Raw genomic sequence first — 24,625 nt, forward strand, 5'->3', positions numbered from 1 at the left:
TTCTCCAATCCACGGAACTGATATTTTCCCATCCCTGGGACCATTCTCAAAGCTCTCTTCTACACCTCAAAGGAGAGGCATGGCCTAGAGGAATTATCACTGGATTGTCAATCCAGAACACTGAGATCCTTCAAAAATATTTCTTCCTGCGACTCCTGAAACACTCACTCACAGCAATGCGCCGGCATCTCCTGGCACTACAATCAAGCGTATCCCAGTTCAGAGCTTCCCTCTCAGACCTGCAAAGGACCTCTCCTTTTTTTTTATTCTTTGTAGGACATCACCTGAACACCTCAGTTCTGCTCAGCTTTATTGGACACTTAAAAACTGTAAGTACAGTAAACTTACTGGCAACACCCAAAAATCTCCAACCCTACCTAGGACACAATGTGCCTGCTGCCATTGGCCATGTGGCCAGTTTTGGAGCACCCACGGATGATGTCACATCCGCGGCCGCCACCACTTCTAGGTCAGCGAACGCCATCGTTACCGCTGCTGATGCCACCGCCTCCATTTCCGAGGCTAACACCACAGACACTGACGCTGCTGCTGTCGTCCACCCTGCTCCACCCGCTGCCGATGTTACTCCTCCCACTGGCTCCATAGCCAGCACCCTTAGAGGAGACAATAGCACCCAGCCCTGCTGAGTCTTCACCATCCCCCCAGACCTTCCCCTGACTGAGGACGAATGATCAGGCCTCCGTAAAGGGCTCACCTTTGTCCCCCTCCACCCACACATCAACGAATATTGCTCATGCTTGGTCGGTGAACAATTTTTCTTCTGCAACTGCGCTTACTACTTTAACCGTGAGCCTAACCCTCGCCCTACTGATCCTTTCTCCAGCCTCCAACACATCCCCCTCCTCCTGGACTCCACCCCAAGGCCTCCTACCCTCCCTCGACCTCTTCATCTCCCACTGCAGACGAGGCATCAATCGCCTCAACCGCTCCACCCTTCTCACCCCCACTCCAGCCTCTCCCCTGCAGAACGTGCAGCCCTCTGCTCTAATCCCAACCTCACCATAAAACCCGCGGACAAGGGAGGTGCAGTTGTAGTATGGCACACTGACTTCTACGTTGCCAAGGCCAGGCAGCAACTCTTCAATGCTACCACCAACCGCCCCCTTGATCATGACCTCACCCCTGACCACCAAGCCATCAACACCAAACCATCTACAACCTCATCACCTCAGGTGACCTCCCCCTACCCGCAACCTCCAACCTCATCGTTCCCCAACCCTGCACCGCCTGCTTTTATCTCCTTCCTAAAATCCACGAACCTGACTGCCCTGGTCGACCCATTGTCTCCGTCTCTTCTTGCCCCAACGAACTTATCTCCACTTATTTGGACTCCATTTTCTCCCCCTTGGTCCAGGAACTCCCTATCTATGTCCTTGACACCACCCATACCCTCCAAAACTCCCAATTCTCTGGTCCCCAACACCTCATCTTTACCATGGACGTCCAGTCCCTATACACCTGCATTCCCCATGCAGATGGCCTAAAGTCCCTCCGCTTCTTCCTGTCCCGCAGGCCTGACTTGACCCCTCCACTGATACCCTCATCCGCTTAGCCAAACTCGTCCTCGTCCTCGTCCTCGCCCTCAACAACTTGTCTTTCATTTCGTCCCACTTCTTACAGACAAAGGGAGTGGCCATGGTTACACACATGGGCCCAAGCTATGCCAGCCTCTTTGTAGGTTACGTGGAACAATCCCTGTTTCTTAGCTCCACTGGCCCTAAACCCCACCTCTTCCTCCATGACACTAACTGTATTGGTGCTGCCTCGTGCTCCCACGAGGTACTCAAACAGTTCATCCACTTCATCCACACCTTCCACCCCAACCTTAAGTTCACCTGGACCATCTCTGATACCTCTCTCTCCTTCGTGGCCCTCTGCTTTCATCTCTGGTAACTACCTGGAAACCAATATCCATTTCAAGCCCACTGATTCCCACAGCTCCCTAGAATATACCACCTCCCACCCACATTGTGCAAAAATGTCATCCCCTTTTCCTGATTCCTTCGCCTCCACCGCATCTGCTCCCAGGATGAAGCATTCCACTCCCAAGCATCTCAGATGTCCTCATTTTTCAAGGACCGCAACACACTTTCTCTTCCCCCTCCCCATCCTTTATCTGCTTTCCGGAGGGACTACCATCTCCAGGTCGTCTTGTCGGCTCCACACTCACCTCCAGCCCCACCACACCCAGCACTTTTCCCTGCAACCGTCGGAAGTGCTACACCTGCCCCTTCACCTCACCCCTGTCCCACGCCCCAAGAAGACTTGCCACATCAAGCGGATGTTCATCTGCACATCTGCTAATGTGGTATACTGTATCTGCTGTTCCAGTTGTGATCTGTTCTACATCAGGGAAACCAAGCAGAGGCTTGGGGACCGCTTTGTGGAACATCTGCACTCGGTTCGCACTATACACCTGCACCTCCCAGTCGCGAACCATTTCAACTGCCCCTCCCATTCTGCAGACGACATGTCCAGCCTGAGCCTCCTGCAGTGCCACAACAATGTGACCCGGAGGTTGCAGGAACAGAACCTCATATTCAGCTTGGGAACCCTGCAGCCCAATGGTATCAATGTGGACTTTGCAGGCTTCAAAATCTTCCCCTCCCCCTACCGCATCCCAAATCCAGCCCAGCTTGTCCCTACCTCCCTAACCTGTCCTTCCTCCCACCTCAAGCCCCACCCCCATCTCCTACCTACTAGGCTTATCCTGCACTCTTGACCTGTCCATCCTCCCTCACTCCCCACCTACACTACACTCACCTTTACTGGCTCCATCCCTGCCTGTTTGACCTGTCTGTCTCCTCTCCACCTATCTTCTCCTCTAACCATCTTCTGTCCACCTCCCCCCCCCTCTCCCTATTTATTTCAGAACCCTCTTTCCCTCCCCATTTCTGAAGAAGGATCTAGGCCCGAAACATCAGCTTTCCTGCTCCTCCTGATGCTGTTTGGCCTGCTGTGTTCATGCAGCTCTACACCTTGCTATCTCAGATTCTCCAGCATCTGCAGTTCCCACTATCTCTAACATCGTGGGGGACCTGGGTTCGAATCCTGCCATGACATAGTAGAATCTGAATTCAAAACAAAAATCTAGAGTTAATAATCTAATGATGACTGTGAATCCATTGTTGCTTTGTGAAAAACTCATCTGGTTCACTAATATCCTTTTAGGGGAGGAAACTGACATCCTTACCTGGTCTGGCCTACATCCAACTCCTGACCCACAGCAATATAAATTGCCCTCTGGGCAAATAGCCAGCAAAGTCATTCATCCAATTAATAAAAAAAACACGCTGCAGTGCAAACACATTCTTCCAGGTGTCATACCAAGAATTGTGCACAATGCTCCAGGTGAGGTTTAACCAATGTCTTATACAGGTTCAGCATAATCCCCTGTTTTTGCAGTCTGTCCCTACCTGTGAAGCCTTGAATACTTTATTCACAATTCTGTGTCCTTTCCCCTTTGTATGTATTACACCCTTTAGAATATTAACTTTTTCGTTATGTAGTGTCCCCATTTTCTTTGTACCAAAATGTGTCACCTCACATTTTTCCACATTGGTGAGTTAACCTCTAGGTTGAATCTTTCTAATGACCACACGCCGCTAAAAGGACATTCGCAAGTGAGATCTGAAAAATGGTCGGCACTGAGAATGACAGTGGGGTGTCAGTGGCTGGTGGCGATCACCTCTATATTACATCCCATAGAACATTACAGCGCAGTACAGGCCCTTCCGCCCTCGATGTTGCGCCAACCTGTGAAACCAATCTGAAGCCCATCTAACCTACACAATTCCATTATCATCCATATGTTTATCCAATGACCATTTAAATGCCCTTAAAGTTGATGAGTGTACTACTGTTGCATTATCTTAATTATATATAGTAAGAAGCTGAGCCATACAGAATCTGAGTTCAAACTATGCTCAGAGGAGTGTCAGTTGATCTAAATCTGGGCAATGACTGGAAAGGTGCATTCTCATCAGCCTGTCCACAGATGCTGTTACATAAATCTGGAGCAGTGGAACCTGAGCCTGGGCCTCCACGACAGATGCCATCTCCCTGGCCTTCACTGATCCCTGGAACATGTGGATAACAAGGACACCTACATCATACTCCTGTTTATTGACTTTAGTTCTGCTTTCAACATCATAATTCCAAGTAGACTCCTCTCCAAACGAGGGCCTAGATCGCTGCTTCTCCCTCTGCAACTGGATCCTTGCCTTCCTGACCTGCAGACCACAATCAGTAAGGATCGATGACAGCACCACCTCCATGATAATCCTCAATACCAGTGTCCCGCAAGACTGTGTACTCAGTCCCTTACTGTAATCCTTATACACTCAGGACTGTGTGGCCAAATTCAGCTGTAACTCCGTTTACACGTTTGCCGATGACACCACCATACTGGGTCAGATCTCAAACAATGATGAGACAGTACGGGAAGGAGGTAGAGAGCTAAGTGGCATGGTGTAAAGACAACAATCTTTCCGTTGATGTCTGCAAACCGACGGAGCTGGTCATCGACTTGAGGAAACGAAGTGTCTGTCCATATCCGTGGCACTGCAGAGGAGATGATTGAGAGTTTCACGTTGCTAGGAGTAAATATTACTAACAATCTGTCTTGGTCCATCCTAATCGATACTACAGCCAACAAAACACACCAATGCCTCCATTCCCTCAAGGCAAAGGAGATTTGGCCTGTCCGCAATAACACTCTTACCAACGTTTTATATTTGCTCCTTTGAAAGCATCCTATCTGGATGCATAGAGACAGAAACCTAACTGATGCTGGAATCCAAGGTAGACGAACAGGAGGCTGGAAGAACGCAGCACGCCAGACTGCATCTGGAGGAAAGGAGCAGACAACGTTTTGGGTATTACCCTTTTTCAGGACTGGAGTATGGCGCGTCGAAGGTAGGTCCAAATTTTGAAGGTTTAAAATGTATGTGTAGGTCTTGAGGGATGAGATGGTGGTGAAGACAGGAGCTGAGGAAGGTCACTTGGCTGCAGTAGCAGGTTTGTTTCATGGTGTGGTTGAAGAACTGAAGAGGTCACAGCAGTGTGGCAGTGAGAAAGGGACTCGCTCATGTCAGAGGAAGGCAGAGAATGTCAAAGTGGCCATCTTTTGAAGAGACTTTGCATTGATAAAACTTAAACAATTTTAAAAAAACTGCAGATGCTGGAATCCAAGGTAGACAAACAGGCGGCTGGAAGAACACAACGAACAAGGCAGCTTCTGGAGGAAAGGGGCACTAGTTGTTTCAGGTCTTACAGTCTATCGGATGTGAACTCAGTGAGTCCCTTTCTCACTGCTACACTGCTGTGACCTCTTCAGCCCTTCAGCTCTTTGACCACACCATGAAACAAACATGGCTTTTACAGCCATGTGACCTTCCTCAGCTCCTGTCTTCACCACCATCTCCCCTCAGGGCCTAAATTTTAAACCTTCAAAATTTGGACCTACCTTCAATGCTCCATACTCCAGGCCTGAAGAAGGCTAATGCCTGAAACATTGACTGCTCCTTTCCTCCAGATGCTGCCTGGCATGCTGTGTTCTTCCAGCCTCCCGTTTGCCTACCTATCTGGATGCATCTCAACTTGTTACAGCAACTGCTGTGCCCGAGACTGCAAGAAATTAGAGTTGTGAACGCGGAACGTGAACAGTCCATCATGAAAACTAGCCTTTCTTCCATTGACTCCATCTGCACTTCCCCTACTTGGGAAAGCAGCCAATAAAGTCAAAGACCCCTCCCACTGGACCTCAGGCAGAAGATTCAAAAAATTTGAAAACAGACCAACAGATTCGAGAATAGCTTCTTCCCTGCTGTTATCAGACGTATAAATGGACCACTCCCATATTAGAGAAGATCTTTACTCTGTAGCTTTAACTCTGTATTCTGCATTCTGTTCTATTACCCTGATGCGCTTAATGTAAGGTATGATTTGTCTGGATAGCATGCAAAGGAATACTTTTCAATGTATCTTGAAACGTGACAATAAATCAAATCAAATCCCAGGCCCAATGGTAGGGGCACTACCACTGTGCCACAAGAACACTCTTGGACATTGTGTTTGATCTCAGTGCTCCAAATGCACTTGAGGTAAACTGGCTATGGTTTCTACTTCTGCCATCCCTGCTGCAAAATGCATACATGGCAACATTGCAAAAAGTCATTATAGTTATGAGGGGCCCTCCTCTTCCCATCCTTCATCCAATGGCATCTGATACTCAGAGGTAAGTGTAGGAATAGTGGACATTTTAGTTTGGTCTTGAAGTCACTGATAGGATCACGCACCGTTATAAAGGAGAGAGGTCTAAATTGACAGGAAAAAGACGCATCTGGCTAAAGTAGCTCTCTGGCTAACTGCTCTGTCACATGTGGCACAACTGTTTCAAGAAAATCTTAAGTTTAATGTGGGTATACATTAGTAATTTAAGGTCACGCTTCAGCAACCCAGACTACTAAACTCCTCCTGTGCAGTCTGCACTAGTGAAAATGGACTTCTGAGAGGGTTAGTTGCGCATCTGAAGATTTGTCAATTATCCTGTCTTGCTGATTAGGCTGCCTGTCAATATTGCTTTTGGGCTGGTGAATGAACAGGTTCTGGAGGGCTAACTGCCATTCGTCTGACTCCTAAACAAAAGTTAGAGCTTTCAGGAGAAGGCGAACCATTTTAACATTTCCACCCCCCCCACTTCTTAGACGACATGTCCATCATGGGCCTCCTGCAGTGCCACAATGATGCCACCCGAAGGTTGCAGGAACAGCAACTCATTCTGCTTGGGAACCCTGCAGCCCAATGGTATCAATGTGGACTTCACAAGCTTCAAAATCTCCCCCTCCCCCAATGCATCCCCAAACCAGCCCAGCTTGTCCCCTCCCTCCACTGCATCACAAAACCAGCCCAGCTTGTCCCCGCCTCCCTAACCTGTTCTTCCTCTCACCTATCCCCTCCTCCCACCTCAAGCCGCACCTCCATTTCCCACCTACCTACCTACTTCATGCCGCCTCCTTGACCTGTCCGTCCTCCCTGGACTGACCTATTCCCTCCCTACCTATACTCTCCTCTCCACCTATCTTCTCCTCAATCCATCTTTAGTCCGCCTCCCCCTCTCTCCCTATTTATTTCAGAACCCTCTCCCCGTCCCCCTCTCTGAAGGGTCTAGGCCCGAAACGTCAGCTTTTGTGCTCCTGAGATGCTGCTTGGCCTGCTGTGTTCATCCAGCTACACACTTTGTTACCATGTTTTTAAATTAATGTGGTTTAATGAAATTCCTTGTGTGGAAAAGGAAAATTGCTGATAAAAGCAGTTGTTTACTTATCAAATTTACCCTTTGTCTTAGAAGGAATCGACTGTATATGTGAATTTGAGTGTGAACAAACAATGCTTTCAGGTCGAAAGTGCTGAAGGTGTGCCAGTCCTGAAATGCCTGTCATGGTGCTTAAAACACAGTTTGTGACTAGAATTATTTGAAAATTCGAGGGAATGTCAGGAAGTCTACTTTTAAGACACTGCTGGAGCTGTTTTTAACAAGTTTGTTTTCTCCATTCATTTACTCAATACTATTTACACCAATTGTGCTGCTCTCTGGCTCTTCAAAGAGGCTTTTCCTCATCATTACAGTTATCAATGAGTTTTTGTTTGCTATAGTTTTCAAGAGCACTACTGACCAGTTTTTATAGGTAAAATACTTTGTATTGTAGAGTGTGCTGTGGTATAGGTGGAGCTTAAAATGTGAACACTGGCATTTATTGTTCTCTGCTCTGATTGGAGGCTATTGCCTTGAGCAGACCATGTGTTTCCCAATATGTTCCAAGGATCGAATGATGTGCAGTTTGAGTTGGGTTGTCGAGTGGGTGCCCACCAATGTGGAGCTTAAGGACCAGCATAGGCTAGTTGGCTGGAATGAACAGTCTGAATAAATTCTGTGACCGTTTACCCATTCTGATTTCTGTTTGGGTAGAAGATCACTTACTTACCGTATCAGTGAGGGTATGTGGTACAGCAACAAGAGTAAGACCATTATCTTGACAGCTTAGAAATTTATCAGTTAAATGTGGTACTTTTTAAACATTGGCAATTACAAGTTTTTGTCATACTACGATCCAATTTCCACTTTAAATGCAGTTTGCAGGCTGAGGACAAATTCCTCTTGCTTTCAAAAATAAAACTGCAGTTCCAGTTTCTGCACAAACATGCATGATTGCTAATGCAAAATGTTCCATCAATCAGTGCAAACAAGTATATTTTCAAGTGTATTTTCCCCCCATTAAAATTCATGCCACATCTCCCCCACCGCCCCACCTTCTATATATATTTATAACCATCTATCATGAAGAGTAAGGGACCCAGCACTGATTCCAGTGGCACACTGTGGACACTGGCATCCAGTCACACAAATGGCCTTCTACCACCATGTTCGATCTCCTACCACTAAGCCAATTTTGGATCTAACTTGCCAAGTTATCTTCAATCCCATGTGCTTTTACCACCTTGCTCAGTATTCATGTGGAACCTTGTCAGAGGCTTTGCTGAAATCCATGTAAACTACACTAACTGAACAAATCTCATCTACACCTGGTCATCTGTTGAAAAAATTTCATCAAATTTGTATGCATAACTTCCTCTCAAATACTGAATGCTCCTGATGAAACCACCCAAGTGGAGATTAACTCTCTGCTTCAGGATTTTCTTCAATAGTTCCCCCATCGCCGGTTTGAGACTCTCTGTGGTCTGAAATTCCCTGATTTTGTTTCTGCCACCTCCTTGAAAAGTGGAAAAACTTTCTCTGTCCTCCAGTGCTCGTGCAATTCTCCTGTGGCCAGAAAGGAATTTAAAAATTTGGGTCAGAGTTCCTAAAAGTTTTCCTGATCACCTGCAGCAGCCTGAGATACAATTCATTCAAGCTAGGGCTTTGTCCATTTTTAAGATGTGGTATATGTTGAGCTTAAAATGTGAGCACTGACATTTATTGTTCTCTGCTACGGTCTCAATCTCTCGTACCTCCTCACTCCATTCAAACTGCTCAAGAATGTCCAATCCCTGTCCTGAATCCTGTCCCTATACCCTCAATTTTCAAAGTGAAGACTGGTGTGAACTCTGTCTTAACACCCTACCGATGTCCTCTGGCTTCAAGCATAGTTTGCCCATTAGTCCCTAATAGGGACTACTCGTTCCCTGGTTATCTTTATCCATTTTATATCCTTATAAATTATCTTGAGATTCTCCCTAATCTTGCCTGCCAGTGTTTTTCATGCCCCCTCTTTGCCCTTCTAATTGCTTTCTCAAGTTTCTCCCCTGCTCTTTCTGCACTCCACTAAGGCTCTGTTGATTTTGTTCACTTTAATCTTGTTAAACGCCATTCTTTTCTTTTTCATCCAGCCGTGAAAATTCCTAGACATCTTTGGTTCTCTGAGTTTGTTGTTCCTATATTTCACCCCAAAGAGAATGTGTTGGGCATGTACACTCTCAATTCCATTTGAGCGCCCTCACTTTTTTGTTTTGCTGTAGATTTACCCAAAATTAGTTGTTCCCAGTTGACTTTGACCAGATACTGTCTTTTTAGTAAAATCTGCTTTTCCCCAACCAAAAACCCTTTCTTGGAGACCCTACGTTTTCCTTTTAAAATATGAACCTAAAACAGTGGTGCGGTTTCCATCACTAAAATGCTCTCCCACTTCCCGCCTCGAGCACCTGCCCAGCCTTATTCCCCAGAATTAGGTTCAGCACTATACCCACTCTTGATGGACCTTCTATATGTTGAAATAAAAACCTTTCGAAAATACATTTTGAGACATCTGCCCCTCTGAACTCTTCACACAATGACTATCCTAGTTAATGTTGGGGAAGTTGTGATCCCCTGGTATAATTACCCTGTTATTATTTTTACACACCTCAGGAATTTGTCTCATACCTGCTTTTCTGTTGCCTGCTCACTGATCTATAATACACTCCCAGCATCACAAGTGGTCCCCTTTTTATTCCTAAGTTGTATCCACAAAGCCTCATTTGAAGACCCTTCCAAGATATCATCCCTCCTTGCTGTGGTAATTGATTCCTTAATTTGCATTGAAACAACACCACCTTTTTTACATCCTCCCTTTCCCACCTGAAGATCCTATACTGTGAAATTGTTGAGTTGCCAGTCCTGCCCTTCCCTCAGCCAAATCTCTGCAATGGAAACAACATTGCAATTCCACATTACCCGTAATACTCCTACAATTAGAGGCCATCTAACATTGGCTTATTCACTTGAAACTCAACATGATTGAGCTCTGTCTGCCTTGGTTCCTTTACTAAAACTATGTTCTGTCCCTGTGGTAATAAGTGTTCCTTCACACACCTGATCAAGATGAAATTCTTCCAAACAGCTGTAGCAAACTCACCCACATTCCATTCTGATTCAAGTACATACTATCTCACTTTTGCAGGTAATTGTAGCAGCTTCTCTTCTGCACCTGAATTAGGTTCATATTAAGGCCTATTCCTGTTTTGACATTTTGGTTTGAGTACTGTTTCAGATAGTAATGCCAGAAGCTTTAATATGTTTGAAAACACCTGGGCTTAACACAAAAGCCCTCTGGCAATGAACTGGAAGAACTTGAATAAATGAAAATGTCATCTCTGAAGAACATGCATTTTTCTCTTGCCAAGGTGAAAATAGGTGCTATGTTGTGCGAATTAATGCAATCCAGGATAAAACACTTGATTGACCGACACCGCCCCCACCCCACCCACCAAGGTTCACTACCACCAGTAGGCACTGTCAACAAGATGCACTCCATCATATCATCAAAACTCAAAGCCTTCCAAATATCCTTCCAGATGATAGTGGTTGCATAAGAACGTGAGGCACATGGGAGTACCACCACCAGATAACCCCCCTCCAAACCACTTGTCACCTTAACTTAGACATGATTTGCTGTTCCTTCAGAGTTGTCAGAATCTTGGCACTTCCTAACCACATTGTGAATGCATTTAAACCAGATTGATTGCACTCTACCACCACTAATTCAAGGGTGATTTAGAGATGGGCAGTAAATGCTGGCTCAACCAATGAAGTTCATTATTCATGAGTTAAAAACAAACACTGTCTCTTCACTTAGCATTGTTTTTCCTCTGATAGAACATGGAGGTCCCTGCGGTCAGTAGACAGCATGCCACACTGCTTTTCAGCACAGCTCTGGAACAAGGAAAATGGGATCTTTGTCGTCATATGATCCGTTTCTTGAAAGCCATTGGTGCAGGAGAATTGGAGACCCCTCCACCAACTCCAACCCATCAGGTACAAATTAAAATGACTGCTCTTTCAGTGCACATCAGCACATGTTAGGGTGATCACAATTTTCCTATTATGCTGCCAGCTAAACTCTTTGTTATTCAGTGCACATTATTCAATCTTCATGAAAGTTGTACCATTTGATGCTATCTATGACCCAGTCAACTTTGCAACAGCCAGGGAAGCGGTGATTGTCACAATAATATCCCTGTGTATTTTAGAGACCCAAGAGGCTGATGCTGCACTATGGCAGCTAGTAGAACTTAAATCCAAATAATGAATTTGGAATTGAAAGCTAGTCTCAGAAAGTCTGACTCTGACTATTGATTGATGTAAGAACTCGCGTGTTTCACTGTCCTCTAAGAGATCCGTTGATCTTACCTAGGTTAAGCATCTACAAGACTCCAGAGGCACAGCATTGGTAGTTTGCATTTAGCTGCTACTTTTGCATTGCCAGGGTGAAGTCAAGCTCTAGCAGTGGAATAGCTGTTTAGTCAACTACCCATTTGCAGCATAAAGTGTTGCAGATGTGCATGGTAGAAATGAGAAGATGACTAACTAATTCTCACATTCTATTTAATTTGTGGTAACCAGTGCAAAAACAGTGAATCAGAGTTTACCAAGATATTTTTAAATCCCAAGGCAGTTACTTTGGCTGCATGTTGCTAGAGTTCTAACTTATTCTTTGGGTAATTTCGAAAGAATTAACAGGTCAAAGCCTTCAGCATACCTTTTGAAACAGCAGATGCCTCAGCGGTCTAGTGTTGTTGTCTTTTGCTCCTCACTTCGGACCTCTTACACATTACATGAATGGCAACTTTACCTTAACTCTCCAGTCTCAATTTGCAGTAGTTGATTTGAGTAAAAGATCGCCCTCAAGATCCTTCCCAATGCATATTAGATGTGGTCTATTTTTAATTGTTTCTATTCACTAAAAGGTATTATCATAAAAGATGATGTGCTGCTTAAATATTTTTGAAATCTAAGTATTATGCTTTCTTATTATATTACAGGAACCCAGTTCAACTGGTGGTTTTGAGTTCTTCAAACATAGAAGCATCAGTTTTTCACAGTCATTGGAAGGTCTCAGTGCTAGTAAATTTAATCTGCAGAAGACATTAAGCATGCCTTCAGGGCCTTCAGCCAAAAGGTAATCCTACTATTTAATTTTCTAACACAATTCATGTTTTAAACAGATAATGTACATAAATTATTGTTGATTATTTGATTTTGCTTTTATTAAGCTTGAGTTATTGTCCTAGCAAGTACAAAAAGGAAGGAAAGATTCACTGTATTGTTATGAAATGGCAGAAGGTTAATTGTAAGGATTTATTGCAGTAATAGCCTCCTTCTCCCCTTCATTCCATACAAAGCAGAAACCAGATGAGCTTGGGTGTTCTAATCCATATTTCATAATACAGAGTAGAAATGTTACAAATATTCTTAATGTAAGTGTTATGAAATCTAGAACTCTTCTTTTAAAAAATTCTGGGTGTTTCAGTAAAAACGTTTCATGATCTTTCAGTGCATGTATCCCCTGTAAAAGCTTAATCTAGATATACCAAAATTTGCATTTGTCAATCCTGCAGCATTTTTGTTTCAAATGTTGCAGTTAGAATGCACAACCCAGCATATAAGAATATTAACCTTTTTACGAGCGCCAGGGAATAAGACTATAGTCCAACCAGACCATAGGTCTGACCTCTCATTAGAAAGAGCTGACGGGTTCTGAGGGTCACCACACTTGAGGCAAGGGGAAAAGTTGAGAAGGACAGCCCTTCGTGGCAACCTCAGCCAGTGTAGGAAATGAACTTCACTGTCATTATTATTCTGCATTGCAAACCAGCCCAACCAACTGAACTAACCAGCCACCACAGAATACATTCTAAAACTAAAGCACACTTGAACTTTCTGCCTGCTGTGCACTATTTCCTGCACCCGGGCCTATGCTTATGCAGTGTTCTAGATGCACAAGAACAGTGAAGTTGATTCTGTTCTTTCTCTCCTTCATTCTCTACCCACCCCACTATTGAAGCACCACCTTGGCAATACCATTGTGATCCAGCAGAGATCAAGAACTCAAGTTTAGTGAATTTTAAATCTGAACTTTCTCATCCAGTTCATGTTCGGTATATTAATGAACCTGCTTAAATGTACCGTTAGGATTTCGGTTTTTTTTGTTTAAAAAATTCATATAAAGTTTACAAATTGCCCATTTATTTGTTTGTATTGACTTTTTAGAAACAAAACTATTTGAATAGAGTGTAATTCAGTCTTTTATCCTCAGGTGGAGTAAAGATGTTGACAGCGCTGAGAATATGTATATAGATGAGATGCTTTGGCGTCATGCACGAAGACTCCTGGAAGAGATGCGGCTAAAAGATCTCAGTAGCTTTGCTGCACAACTGGGTTTTGAGCTCATTGGCTGGCTCAGCAAAGAAAGGACTCGTGCAGCGCGAGTCGAGGATTTTGTTAAGGCTTTAAAAAGACTGCATAATGACTTTCTTTGGCCATTTCCTGTTATTCCTTCCAGCTGTTTAGTAAATTCACCATTCAAAAATGGCAAATATAAAACCGGTAATACTTGCGTGTTTAAATATACAATTTTTTCATTTTAACATCTCAAACTCATTTCAAGATTATGCATTACAGAAACATTGGAGTAGTATTAACTATCTGGTTTCCCTCTTGAAGGCAAAATGACATCAGCCAGTTTTCAATTCCAAGGTACCACTCCTATATCAAAGGAGCTATAAAAGATTAAGGTTAGGGTATCATTAATGTGCTGTCCCTCCTCCTCTAACACCCACAAATAGAAAACATCGGCTCATGGGGATTTTTCCCCTCCTCTGTTCCATAAGTTTCCCCATAATCGATGATTTGCTTAAGGTAATGATTTTTAGACCTAGCCCTTGATCCTTCGTTAATTTCTTTGGGACTTCTAGTAACCTTTCCTCCTTTTCTGCTGCGGATACTGAAGCAAAATAATTGAAGTGATTTTTTTTTAAAAAACAAAACGAACTAGTGAAAACTAATAGCATCTTTGTTTTAACTTTCTGCAGTTGGAGAACAATTTCTTAAATCACAGTCAACTGAGACTTTTGTAACCAGTGATTTGGAGAGTGGAGTCATAAATGCACATGCTGGTCACAGCTGCCTTAGCCTTAATACTGCACACACACAAATAGATTCTGGCTCTTTGCAAGGACCTCAGACACAAGATGCAATTCTGTCACCGTTACTTTCAAAAGGTAAGTAAACATTTGTTATTATAAAAATATTAAATAGTCAGAAATATACCGTCCAGTGTAGGTATTAAGTCTGATGTCTATACATGTATTGTTCTTTTTAAATTCGCCAAGTCACTTTTTTATTAAAAAGCAAAAGGATAGCTTTGATAATATGTCACAGCACATTTAACAAGTGTGAAATAAAGGGCTTAATGGTGAGACAAGAAATGGAATTAAAATGTATTAGCTTATTTATTGCCTAGCGATGGAAGTGTGGTAAAGGTAACTAACTATATGATGAGCCTAATGGAAGATCAAAGCAATACAGAACACTGTTTCTGAAAAAAATCAAAATGCACAGTGCTCTGCAGTTTTGACAGCATTTATGGTGAGAGAGAAAGAGTTAACATTTCAGGTTGATTGACCTTGCATTAGAACTCAAAACATTAACGCACCTCTCTTACTTCGCTGATGCTTCCAGATTACTGAGCAATTTAATGGATTAAAATTTTAATTTTTGTGTTATGCCTGTTGCACTTGTAACATGAGCTGTACCTTGCAACTTGTCAAAAAGATTTGATGATCTGGGATGTAAATACATGTTTGTCTTTTCTCTATGCTGGTGAAATAGCAATTGAGTGAATGTGGAAACTTTATTGCCTTTACAGTGCTTCTGCTAAATGTTGGTACTCTTTGAATTATTGAAGATATACTGCACAGTGATTTCAGGTTTTTGAAGGGAAGGCATTTTTAATGCGTAAAGCCTCTGTATAGAAAATTCAAACTGCTGGGAGTGCATTTACCCCCTACTGTTGCTAAAACAGTTTCAAAACATTAGGTACTTCTCCTCTTCAGAACTATGATGTGATTAATTATGTTACACAACACATTTGAGGTCAATGAACCACAAAGAGAAAGGAGATTAGTTCCCTCTGTTCCAACCAGCTGTAGTGATCTTACAGCTAAATTTCACTCACTCCATTCCTGCTGGATCAATCAATTTGGAGAAATAACATTTTCTGCTCTGATTTTTGCTTACATTCTTAGAATATTTTTGCTGCTGTGCATTTTCTACACCTTAAACACTAACTATCTGGACTCTGTCCACACCAGCTTGCCCTTTAACTCAGTGACCGGAATTTTCTTCTGTGCCCTGCTTCAGTTTCAATGTTTTTTTCAGTCTCATTGCATTTTTAGTTAAGGCCATTCTCGGTCACTCCCCAATAACTGAATAAGTGCTCAAAACAAAGATGATGCAGTCCATTAACATTACTTGTAACTTGTATCTTTTTTTAAATGCTTAAATATAAAAGCATTTGTGAGAACTTCCTAAAATATCCAGGGAAGCCAACAGATGTAAACGCCCAGTCAGCGAATGCAATTTACTAGCTACAACTGCTTGATGCAGTAAGAGACCTTGTTGACATGAATAATATGATTCTTAACTGAAGTTCTGGCCAGTAATGTCCAAGCAATATTTTTAAGAAAACCTAACTGAAATTAGCAATCCTCGACATTGTTACCTTGGTCTAGTTTAACAGAACCACCCTCTCACTTTGGCAGCGTATCAACCAGAACGGGGAGTTGGCCTTCCAGTATTGCTGGCAGATCAGGAGAAATGTCCCTTTGTATGCATGGTCCATATGCGCCCATACCTGCTTGCCATCGCTTGCAACCCAGACATGCTGTCTGGAGTCTGAGAAAATCAACTAGATGTTCGGTCCTAAAGAATGATGGAATCAAGCAGGGAATGTGACTATAATTAAATGATAGAGGAGAGGAGAATCTTAATGTACGCTACTGTGTACTTTTTTCATGTTCAAGGATCCTGCAGCTATTCCTTCCTGAGGCTGAGTATCTCTGCATGATGTGGAAGACAGTGAACTTAATTAATTGTGGCTTTGGTTTTGTTATTTTTGCGGTTTGTTGTGTATTAGTGTTACACCATGTTGGGGTAGCACACTGCAAGTAAAGCTACTATTCCTGAAATTGTCACAGAAGTTAAAGGATTTAAAGAAGTACATGAAATTCCCCAGTTTACTTGTCCTTTATACCCAGGTTGATAGAAAGCATCGACCAAGTTTCTACATGTAACAAAAATTACCGTTTACCACAGATTCTGGCCACCAGTATGCAATTATGGACATTGACATATAACTCTACTCGTTAAAACGCCAACTCCATGTAAAACTCCCGTACACCCATCTGTAGATAGATGCACAGAAAACATGAGTGTTATGGGTGGAGGGAAAGACTAGGAAGGCAGTTCAGTTGTCCCTGTCCATGGGGCTGGCTTTTTGGTTTCTTAGGATCTACCGTTTCTCAATCTTCCTTCAAGTGCTTTCGCTTGGCTGCAGGAAGCACAGAGCAACTGGTTGACAACTTAAGTCTCTGACTTATTGGTTGAGAACCTTTTGCTTACATCAGCTGATGATGGAAAATAAACAGGCTTTCGTTCTCACCCACAAGCTGTTGGGCTACGTGGGAGTCAATTGCACAGTTTTTGGCAGGCAGAAGACCTTTGCCATCAACAGTGATTCACCGTTCCACAGTCATCTACTTGTTGCCAGCCAAATCTCTTCCTCCTCCTTTGCTGCAGTAACCTCTCCTACTGGTTGAGAAGCAGCAGTGTAAACAGCATTTCCGATGAGTGTCGAGTAACTTGTTTTTAAAAGTTCAACAATCCTTTCCACAGTCCTTAGTTTTTATAACAGCTGTTTCTCCATTTCTGACCACAGTCAAAATTACAGAAAAATAAAAAAAGTCTTTGAAAGAATATGAAGTTACTTACATTTACGATTTTGTGATGTTTACTTGATATTTCTCATTGTGGTCAGAACTTCACAAACAACTGATGTAGTTTAAAATACAGCTTTAAGAATATGTAAAGTTTTATGTTGTGTTATTAAATCTGTAACATAACGTTCATGTTACAGTGAAACAAAAAGCCAAATAACATTCTGATTTGATATTAAGACAGTTAACTAAGGTAAATGCAAGAACATTTGCAAAAATGATCAAAATGCCCTTTGATTAAGTATTAAACTATGATGGGAACAAATCAGAGTCATAAACATGGAAACAGACCCATCAGTCCAACCAGTCCATGCTGAACATAATCCCAAACTAAACTGATCCTACCTGCCTGCTCCTGCCCCATATCTCTCCAAACCTTCCCTATTCATGTACTCTACAGTGTTTAAAAGACATTCAGATATTATACCTATGTCCCCCACTTCCTCAGGAAGTTCATTCCACACCCAAACTACCCTCTGTGTAAAGAATTTGCCTGTTATGTCTTTTCTAAATATCTTTCTGTCCCATCTTTAAAAATATGCCCCCCAGCCTTGATATGTGCCATTGTAGGGAAATGACAACTACCAGTAACACTACCTATGCCACTCATTATTTTATAAACTTTTACCACGTCACTTCTCAGTTTCCTACGCTCCAATGGAAAGAGAGCCCTAGCCTATCCACCCTCTGAACTCAAACCTTTCATACCTGTCAGCATCCTGGTAAATCTCTTCTGAACCCTCTCCAGCTTGATAATATCCTTCCTAAACTTGGTGACTAGAACTGGACACAGTATTCCAGAAGAAGCCTCTCAAATGTCCTGTAAAGTGTCAACATGACATCCCAACTTCTTCTGTTACATTGACTGTTTCAGTGCCACCTCGTGTTCCCACAAGGAGCTTGAACAGTTCATCCACTTCACTAACACCTTCCACCCCAACCTTAAGTTTACCTGAACCATCTCTGACACCTCTCTCTCCTTCCTGGACCTCTCTATCTCCATCTCAGCATCCACCTGGGAACCAATATCCATTTTAAACCTGCCGACTCCCACGACTACCTGGAATATTCCTCTTCTCACTCACCTTCCTGTAAAAATGCCATCCTCATTCCCAATTCGTTCGCTTCCACCACATCTGCTCCCAAGATGAGGCATTCCACTCCCGAACATCCCAGATGTCCCCTTTTTTCAAAAACCACAGCTTCCCCTCCACAGTGATCAAAAATGCCCTCAACTGTGTCTCCTGCATTTCCCACAACTCATCCCTCACACCCCCATTCGCAATAATAACTTAAACAGAATTCCCCTCGTCCTCGCGTACCACCCGACCAACCTCCAGATCCAACGTATCATCCTCCAACATTTCCGCCATCTGCAATCTGACCCTACCACCGAAGATGTTTTTGCCTCCCCACCCTTTATGTGCTTTCCGGAGGGACCGCTCTCTCCGTGACTCCCTTGTCTGCTCCACACTCCCCTCCAGCCCCACCACCCCCAGCACTTTTCCCTACGACCGAAGCAAGTGCTACACCTGCCCTTATACCTCCTACATCTCCCCCCCCCCCCCCCCCCCCCCACCCTGATCCCAGTCCAGAGGAAGACTTTTCACATCAAACAGATGTCCAGCTGCACATCTGTCACTGTTATATACTGTATCCGCTGTTCCCGTTGTGGCCATCGTGAAGCCAAAAGGAGGCTTGGGGACCGCTCAATGGGCCGATGGCTTAATTCTGCTCCTTTATGTCCATTCATTCTCATGAATAGCACCTTTTTGTATTTTTGGCAAGAAGTAATTTTTTTTGAATTTGCTTGTGATGGTGAATTTAAATTTTGTTGGCTATTGCGAGGGACCTTAAATTCTGTTTCATAATGGAAGTCTTGTCTGTGGTGTGCATTCCTTACTGACTGTGCCAGTGCCAACTTATCTATGATTTACTTTGTGGTGAACTCATTAGAGCTTCCTGTGACAGCTATGAGAATGAGGGAACTTGAAACTTCTTTCTCAAGTAGTTTTTTGCTCTGTAACTGTTCTTATTAGCATCTGCAATTCTGTAGATGGAGGCAATAATATTGAAAACTTAGTGAAATTCTTTGAACTTTCTTGATCAGTTCATTGATTTGTTTTGTTTGACTTTTAGGTGATGAATGCAGTATCGGGTCAGCTACAGATCTTACAGAAACCAGTTCTATGGTAGATGGTGATTGGACTATGGTGGATGAAGGTTTTTCTGCACTTAGTCTAACACAGTCTGAATTGGAATATATATCAATGGAGTTGGCCAACAAAGGCCCTCGCAAGTCACAGGTTCAGTTAAGGTAAGTAACTTGCTAATCGTGTTTTGTTTCATAAATCCAAATCCATTGGCTCCAAAGACATTACCAAAATTCCATGTGACAACAGGCACTTCAACTTTGGTAGGGTATGATAAATTAAAGGGCCAAGAATTCCAGGTAATTTTCTCAATCAAGAAAAGCCAAATAAAAACTTGCAGGATTGGCAGCAGTTCAAACATTCTTCCCTAAAGGGAAGATTGAAATTACTTTAGAGATTGTGGAAATAACAAGTTCATTTAATATTCTTAATTTGTATATTTCTATATTAAAGTTTATACTTCCAGCTAAAATTTTAAAATATGTATTTTGAAGTGATTGAAAATTGTCAGAAATAGATGTTTTTAAAATGATGCAGTCCCAGAACTTAGTTTTGGAGGCTCATTTCCTACAGATACCTGTGACACCCCTCTCTGAATGGACTGATGGACTGTTTGTTCTTCCAGGTATCTGATGCACGTTTTTATGGAAGCTAGCTGTTTGGAGTGGTGTATAATTATAGCCCTTATTCTTCAAGATTCTGCTGTGATCTGTCAGATAATTAGTTCAATCCAACACTCCGAGGTTCCCAAGGATGTTTTGCAGGGTATAAAAAGTGGTATTCTAGCTGTGGATGGCTGGGCTTTAGCAGATTGGTAAGTGAAGTATAGTAAACTTGGCATAGCTTATTCATGACTGCGTTTAAGGTTTATAAAAGAATGAAATGGTTTCAAATGATGCTTCTGCTTCTATTAGTTTTAACTTACTATGCTGAAATGAGATCCTTGATGATAAAGTCAAATGCAACATTTTTGTTTCAGCCAGATGTAAACAACAGCAATCAGATGGGAAAGTCTTGCTATAGCCGTATACAGTGTTGATGAGACTGTGTCGAGAGTACTATATACAGTTTTGGCTACCTTAAAGAATTGGGTCACTAAATTGATTCCTTACAAGGAAAGGTTGAATGGGCTGGACTGTATCCATTATAGTTTAAAAGATGCAGAAGTGATCTTATTGAAGCCAATAAGATGCCAGGGGCATTTGACAGAGTTCCTATTAAGGAGGAGAGTTTGCCTTGTGAGAGAGACCAGAATGAGGGAATGCTGTTTCAAAGTGAAGGATTTCCCATTAAAAGTAATAGTCGTAGAGTTTTTACAGTGCAGAGTCTTTTGGCCCTCCATGTTCGCCACAGTCATCAAGCATCTGTCTGTTCTAATCTCATGTTCCAACATTTGGTCTGTAGCATTGTAAGATATGACATTTCAACTGCTTATCTAAATACTTCTGGAATGTCTTAGAAATTTCAGTCTCTACTCTTCATTATATGCAATGGGTTCCAGATACCTGCCATCCTCTGGATGAAAATATTTCCTCAATTCCACTAAAACTCCTGCTCTTCACCTAAAACTCTATCCCTTAATTTTTGACCTCTTCTACTAAGGGAAAATTTTTTTTCTTATCTACCCTATCTATATCCTTCATAACGGTGTACACCTTATTACAGTCACCCCTCAGTTTTCTCTACTTGAAGGAAAATATTCACAGCATATCTAATCTCTCTTCATAGGTGAATCGTTTCTACTAACTCAAAACTTAGCATCCATGAGATTCTGAAGACCACCAGCAGAATTATATTCGGCAAAATCTCTAACTTAATGGCCTCGTATATATCCTCCACTCTGCTGTTACCATCAAGCCAGGAGATTAGCCCTCGTTCAATGAAGAATGCAGGAGGACATGCCAGGTGTAACACCAGGCATAACTAAAAATGAGGTGTTAATCTACTGAAGCTACAACATAGGGTTACTTGCATGCTGTACCCTTTGATTGGCATGCATAAACAGGGATAAGTGATCCCACAGTCAGTGAATCAGAAGCTGACAAAGGTCTGAACTCTGCAGACCTACCACATCTAGTTGTGGAAGATAATTAAACAACACAGTGGAGAGGAGGCTCCACAGCCCCACTTTCAATAGTCGCACCATTGCAGAAGATGAGGCTGAAGAATTCAAAGCAATCTTCATCCAGAAGTGCCAAGTGCATAATCCATCTTGGCCTCCTGTAAAGGTCGACAGCATCATACATACCAGACTTCAACCAAATTGATTTGCTCCATGTGAAATCAAAGAATTGCTGAAAACGTAGAATACTGCATAGGCAATGGGCTCAGACAAAATTCTGAGAATAGTACTTCTGCCTCAGGAAATGCTGATCGCTGGGCCAACCTATTCCAATGCAGCTGTGATACTGGCAATGTGGAAAATTACTTTTACACAAAGCAAGACAAATCCTGGCTAGCTAGGTATTCCCCATCAGTCTACTTTCACTAGTAAACTGATGATGGAAGGAATCATCACAAGTGCTATCAAGCAATAATTTGCTAATTTCCTCCAAGGCCACTTACTACTTGATCTCTCACAACCTCTGTTCAAATGTAGACAAAAGGAAGATACTTCAGAGATGAGCTGAGAGTGACTATTCTTGACATTGAGATAGCATTTGACAGATAATGGCACGAAGGATCTTTAGCAAAACTGGAGTCAGTGGGACTCGGGAGAATTTGCCATTTTTTTGAAGACCTACCAGACAGAAAGGAAGCTGACTGTGATTGTTGGATGTCAATCCTGTCAACTCTACAGCACCTTGCAGGAGCTCTTCAGAGTAGTGTTCTAGGCCTAACTATCTCCAACTGCTTCTTTGTTTAGTTTCACTCCATCATTCTGCCAGAAATAGGACTGTTTGATGGTTGCACATGATCACCAGTCATTCTTCCTCATATGCTGAAGAAACCCATAAGGAAGTGCAACAAGACTTAGACAACATTCAGGCTTGGGTTGAACGTTGATGCAAGGATATTTGCCGCTTGAATGTCAGGCAATGATGATTTCCAAGAATTAAACTTACCACCATACCATAGAAAGACTGGAGAGTTGGGCAGATAAATGGCAGATGGAGTTCAATCTGGGAAAATGTGAGGCGATGCGTTTTGGAAGATCTAATTCAAGGGCAAACTATACAGTAAATGGAAAAGTCCTAGGGAAAATTGATGAACGGAGAGATCTGGGTTTTCAGGTCCAGTGTTCCCTGAAGGTGGCAACGCAGGTCAATAGGGTGGTCAAGGAGGCATACGGCATGCTTTCCTTCATCAGACGGGGTATTGAGTACAAAAGTTGGCAGGTCATGTTACAATTGTTTAAAACTTTGGTTCAGCCACATTTAGAGTAGTGTGCACAGTTCTGGTCGCCACATTACCAAAAGGATGTGGACGCTTTGGAGAGGGTGCAGAGGAGGTTCACCAGGATGTTGCCTGGTATGGAGGGTGCTAGCTATGAAGAGAGGTTGAGTAGATTAGGATTATTTTCACTCAAAAGACGGAGATTGAGGGGGGACCTGAATGAGGTCTACAAAATCATGAGGGGTATAGACAGGGTGGATAGCAAGAAGCTTTTTCCCCCAGAGTGGGGGACTCAATTACTAGGAGTCATGAATTCAAAGTGAGAGGAGGAAAGTTCAAGGGAGATATGCGTGGAAAGTTCTTTATGCGGAGGGTGGTGGGTGCCTGGAACGCGTTGCCAGCAGAGGTGGTAGACGCAGACACGTTAGCATCTTTTAAGATATATCTGGACAGGTACGATAATGGGCGGGGAGCAAATGGACACAGACCCTTAGAAAATAGATGATAGGCTTGGACAGAGGATTTCGATCGGCACAGGCTTGGAGGGCTGAAGGGCCTGTTCCTGTGCTGTAATTTTCTTTGTTCACCTCCCTTTGACTTCCAATGACATTCCATTGCTGTATCCACAATTATCATGTTTCTGGGGGTTGCTCATACAAAAACTGAATTGGACCATCTATAAGTGTGATCAGGACCTCCTGTGGTAAGTAAGTTGCCTCCTGTCTTCCAATGCCTGTTCACCATCTACAAAGCACAATTCAGAGGAATAATGGAGTACTCTACACTAGGCTGAATGCAACTCCAGTAACACTGTGTGCTTGATTTAGCTTTAACAGTTTTACACCTAGTCACCTTTAATAGTCATTTCACTGTTTGACTTATGAATACAGTTTGTACAATGTACAAGATCCGCTCCCAAACTCTGATAGGCTATTTCAACGGTACTTTCCAAATTCATAACATTTGCCACCTGGTAGGACAAGAACAACAGATGCATGTAGCACCACCACCCACAAGTTCTCCTCTAAACCTCATACAATCCTGATCTGGAAATATGTTGCCGTTTCTTCACTGCCACTGGGCCAAAATCCTAGAATTCCATTCCAAACAGTACTGTAAGTGTCCCTAAACTCGATGGACTGCAGTGATTCCAGAAGACATCAACTGCCACCTTCTGCAGAGCAATTCAGTATATGCAATTAATGTAAGCCTAGCCAATGATACCCACACCCCATGTATGAATGAAAAATAATTGGATGGAGCAGTTTGTTGATGAAGAAATTGAAACTAATAGATGACTATCAAAGTGTATGGGTTGAACCATAAGCATTTTGTGCTGAGTCATTCTGTGATTCTATAAAACACAGCTTACTAATCAAAATATAGTATTTGTGTCCTCCAAATCAGTTATGATCTTAAGAATTGCAGTCATGAAATATGATGAGCTTGTTTTATATTGATCTAATTTAATTGAGCTTCATGTTAAGAATGCAAAAGGTCTTATGGTGAAATAGATCCCATTTCAACATCTGATCCAGTGGCTCCCATTTCAAGTCCTGCTCTAGGGGACCTGATGACCAGGCATGGTGCATTCATAATGTGGTTAAACAAGCCATACATCAACCTGTAAATCTTCAAATTCAAATACGTAAATTGTAGCCCATAAAAGCAGAAGAATCTCCTTGGTGGCCATACCAGATGTGGTGTAGCAACCTCAAGCTATCGCCTCTTGTGACAAGCTAGTAACAGTTAGAAAAAACTAGCCATGGAAGCAGAAATATGAACATGCTTTGTCTGCCTCATCA

General features: G+C 42.7%; 1 protein-coding gene across 1 annotated transcript in view; it reads left to right on the plus strand.

Annotated features, from left to right (window-relative positions):
- ric1 (RIC1 homolog, RAB6A GEF complex partner 1) overlaps window positions 1–24,625 on the plus strand; it is a 162,658-nt gene that overhangs the window by 132,298 nt on the left and 5,735 nt on the right. The window contains exons 20-25 of the mRNA XM_048528358.2: window positions 11,153–11,311; window positions 12,319–12,455; window positions 13,593–13,882; window positions 14,368–14,556; window positions 19,471–19,648; window positions 20,110–20,298. Of these exons, the coding sequence (XP_048384315.1) occupies window positions 11,153–11,311; window positions 12,319–12,455; window positions 13,593–13,882; window positions 14,368–14,556; window positions 19,471–19,648; window positions 20,110–20,298 (1,142 nt within the window). The remainder of the gene's footprint in view (window positions 1–11,152; window positions 11,312–12,318; window positions 12,456–13,592; window positions 13,883–14,367; window positions 14,557–19,470; window positions 19,649–20,109; window positions 20,299–24,625) is intronic.

The sequence above is a fragment of the Stegostoma tigrinum genome, chromosome 3 (genome assembly GCF_030684315.1).
Source record: "Stegostoma tigrinum isolate sSteTig4 chromosome 3, sSteTig4.hap1, whole genome shotgun sequence".
Lineage (NCBI taxonomy): Eukaryota > Metazoa > Chordata > Chondrichthyes > Orectolobiformes > Stegostomatidae > Stegostoma > Stegostoma tigrinum.